Source organism: Cupressus sempervirens, chromosome 10 (assembly GCF_028749045.1).
Source record: "Cupressus sempervirens isolate cs-2001-9-10 chromosome 10, ASM2874904v1, whole genome shotgun sequence".
Taxonomy (NCBI): Eukaryota; Viridiplantae; Streptophyta; class Pinopsida; order Cupressales; family Cupressaceae; genus Cupressus; species Cupressus sempervirens.
This window is the reverse complement of record NC_143127.1, coordinates 32,534,401-32,537,001: the sequence shown is the minus strand read 5'-3', so window position 1 is coordinate 32,537,001 and position 2,601 is coordinate 32,534,401. Positions and strand designations below refer to the sequence as shown.

General features: G+C 34.1%; 1 protein-coding gene across 1 annotated transcript; it reads right to left on the bottom strand.

Moving 5' to 3' along the window:
- Window positions 1-945: 945 nt before the first annotated feature.
- On the bottom strand, window positions 946-1,926 carry LOC149532418 (uncharacterized). Its single transcript, XM_089805324.1, has one exon. It carries the CDS (start codon window positions 1,872-1,874, stop codon window positions 1,254-1,256), a length of 621 nt encoding a protein of 206 aa, XP_089661450.1. The 5' UTR covers window positions 1,875-1,926; the 3' UTR covers window positions 946-1,253.
- Window positions 1,927-2,601: the final 675 nt, after the last annotated feature.

Sequence of the window (2,601 nt, the reverse complement as noted above, 5' to 3'; positions counted from 1 at the left end):
TGGGTGTATTCATAAAAATGACACTTTTATTGATGAGATATGAAATGATTGAACTTAAATATTATTTTAGAATTCTATTAAGATTTCAATTAATGTCTATGTAAATAATTCAGTTTAAACTGATTAGATTGATAAATGAACATTATTAAGTGTGATATTTAAGTGAGAGGATAAGATATGTAGTTGTGAACTTAGTGACGAAATAATATCATTGATATTATGTATAATCTATTCAACATAATATAAAAAATGATTGTTAGATTGGTTCCATGAGTATGTTACAATCTATATACAAGTATTTAATTCTTTGTGTTTTTACATCATGTTCTTTGGGGTTGATCTTGATCCATGTAAATTTGATCTTATACATAAAATTGAGTTCCAGAATAAAGAATTTGCAGTATATAATAGTGCTTTAATAAATTTGTTCACATTGAGCTATTTGGTAGTTCAATGAGCTCAATGTTATTAATAGAGGAGGACTCACAATTACAATAGAAGAAGCTATGGTAAACAAAATAATTAAGAAACATTACAATATCTGCCAGTGCACAATATCCTACTTATGTATGGAGTGAGTTGAGTGACTGGATTGTGTTGCTCTTATTGATAAACAACTTTATTTTCTATATTTTCTTTTATTTCTTACGTAGTCTCCATTAAGTTTGAGTATAATCTTATATCCACTCAAATTATTTGTTAGCATATATATATTTATAAATATATATTTGTATTAGCTTTTATTATATATGATACATATAATTTAAAAATGAAAAACTAAACACAAAATAATTCTGTTTTTATTATTAAATACAATTAATAATTGTAATATAATACAACTCATTGTTTAATATATTCCTAAATATGGTTTCCACAAATATACGGACACTGTCAATAGAATATTTATTATTAATATAATACTTGACTTTGGCTATCAATGAAAAAAAAATCATATATATGCTCCACTAGATACTCAAGTTGTGTACAAGTCATTCTGATAATATCTTCATTTAGTGCTTTGTTTCAAATGAATAAATTATTTTCTACAACATTTAGAACGCTGATAGCCAGGCCACTGTTACCCACCATTAAACAACTTGCAGGTTCACAAGAACGCCACAATTTGAGCTCTTTCCACTCGCTGAAGTGGCCGCCCACGTTTGTTGAATGTTTCAGCTCAGCGGGCTTGCAAAATTGGTCCTGCCAATCTTTTTCGTTTGATCCTCCTTAAATCATCATCGTAATAATTCCCTTTAAACTTGACCCAACAAATGGCTCTCATAACAATAATAATCTGCCCTGCACACCTCTCCTCCACACCCGCACTCCTCTCTTTCCAACCTTCTCAAACGCCTTCTTCTCTCTTCCCTTACTTTCTCATCAGGAAATGTTTCTGCTGCTACTACTGTCACCGACATTGCAATCTTCAAAGCGGGAGTAACTGTAAGCGTGAGATCATCATCATCTTTCCCCATAATTGGAAACCACTTTTCCAGAGAAAGAGTGGGAGATGACAACAACTCCTCCCACGAAACTTCCACCCTTCCCAACACTTTACTCTTCGATCCTCCAAATATTTCTCCTCCTCTTCTTCTTCTTCTCCACCTCACTTCAAACACAACCGACTCTGATTTAGACAGCATTTCATCAACTCCTTTTCCCTCACATTCCAAGCTGAATGTCTGTCCCCACTGTGGCTCTGGGCAAGCCTCCACCTCCTTAGTATTCACAGCGATCTTCTTGTTCAGATGACACCGGACAAACAGACTTCCTTTGCAGCCATGATGATGATGATCAAGAAGAGCATTAATATTTGATGTCCCAACAACGTCCAACTTGAGGTGCACAGAGCATCTTGGCCTTGTCTCCTCCATTGAATCTCCTTGTTCTTCAAAGAAGAGCTCGTTATCTGGACAAACACTGAGATGGGATGAGAGGAGAAGAAGAGGAAAGAGGTATATATAGTGATTCACCTCGTATCAGATTTTACTCTTCTGACTCGGATATTCATAGATCTCCAAAAAGCTGAAGTGAAGATCGGGGATAATATGATACAACTAATGATTTCACCATCCACCAACTGTTTCTATGACAATGAAATCCCCCTTTTATCGCTTTACCTGGTTTGGTCATCCACATCCACTCGAAAATACATGGCTACAAACTGTATTCTTCTGTACCGAATAATATGGTGCTCTTACGTCGTTATATTGTTTCACTATTTATGGATTCAGTGAACGTGGCTTTGTTGACTGGAGATTGTTTCCCACCCATTCCTATAAAATATAATATATATTTTGGACGATCTTCAATTAATCTCCATTGTTGATAATGCGTCAAAATCAGCGTCAGTGTCAAGTGGAAGAGGATATGTATATATTAGTGGATGACTCTTCTTTCAAAGACGCAAACCATGATTCCCTTCACTCTACTCCTGTTTCTATGGCACTTTTTGTTGGTTAGTAGAAAATCAGATTCCATTTTATAATAAAATGATTATTTTTTCACAAGTAAACAGAAACCAAAGTGTCCAGCAAAATAGGAGATCAAAAGTATATCAATAATATCCCAAGATCGGATTTTCTGAAAAGCAATGTTTTT

What these genes read in the sequence shown, in the direction of transcription:
- LOC149532418 (XM_089805324.1), bottom strand. Translation starts at nt 1,874, where the DNA reads ATGGAGGAGACAAGGCCAAGATGCTCTGTGCACCTCAAGTTGGACGTT.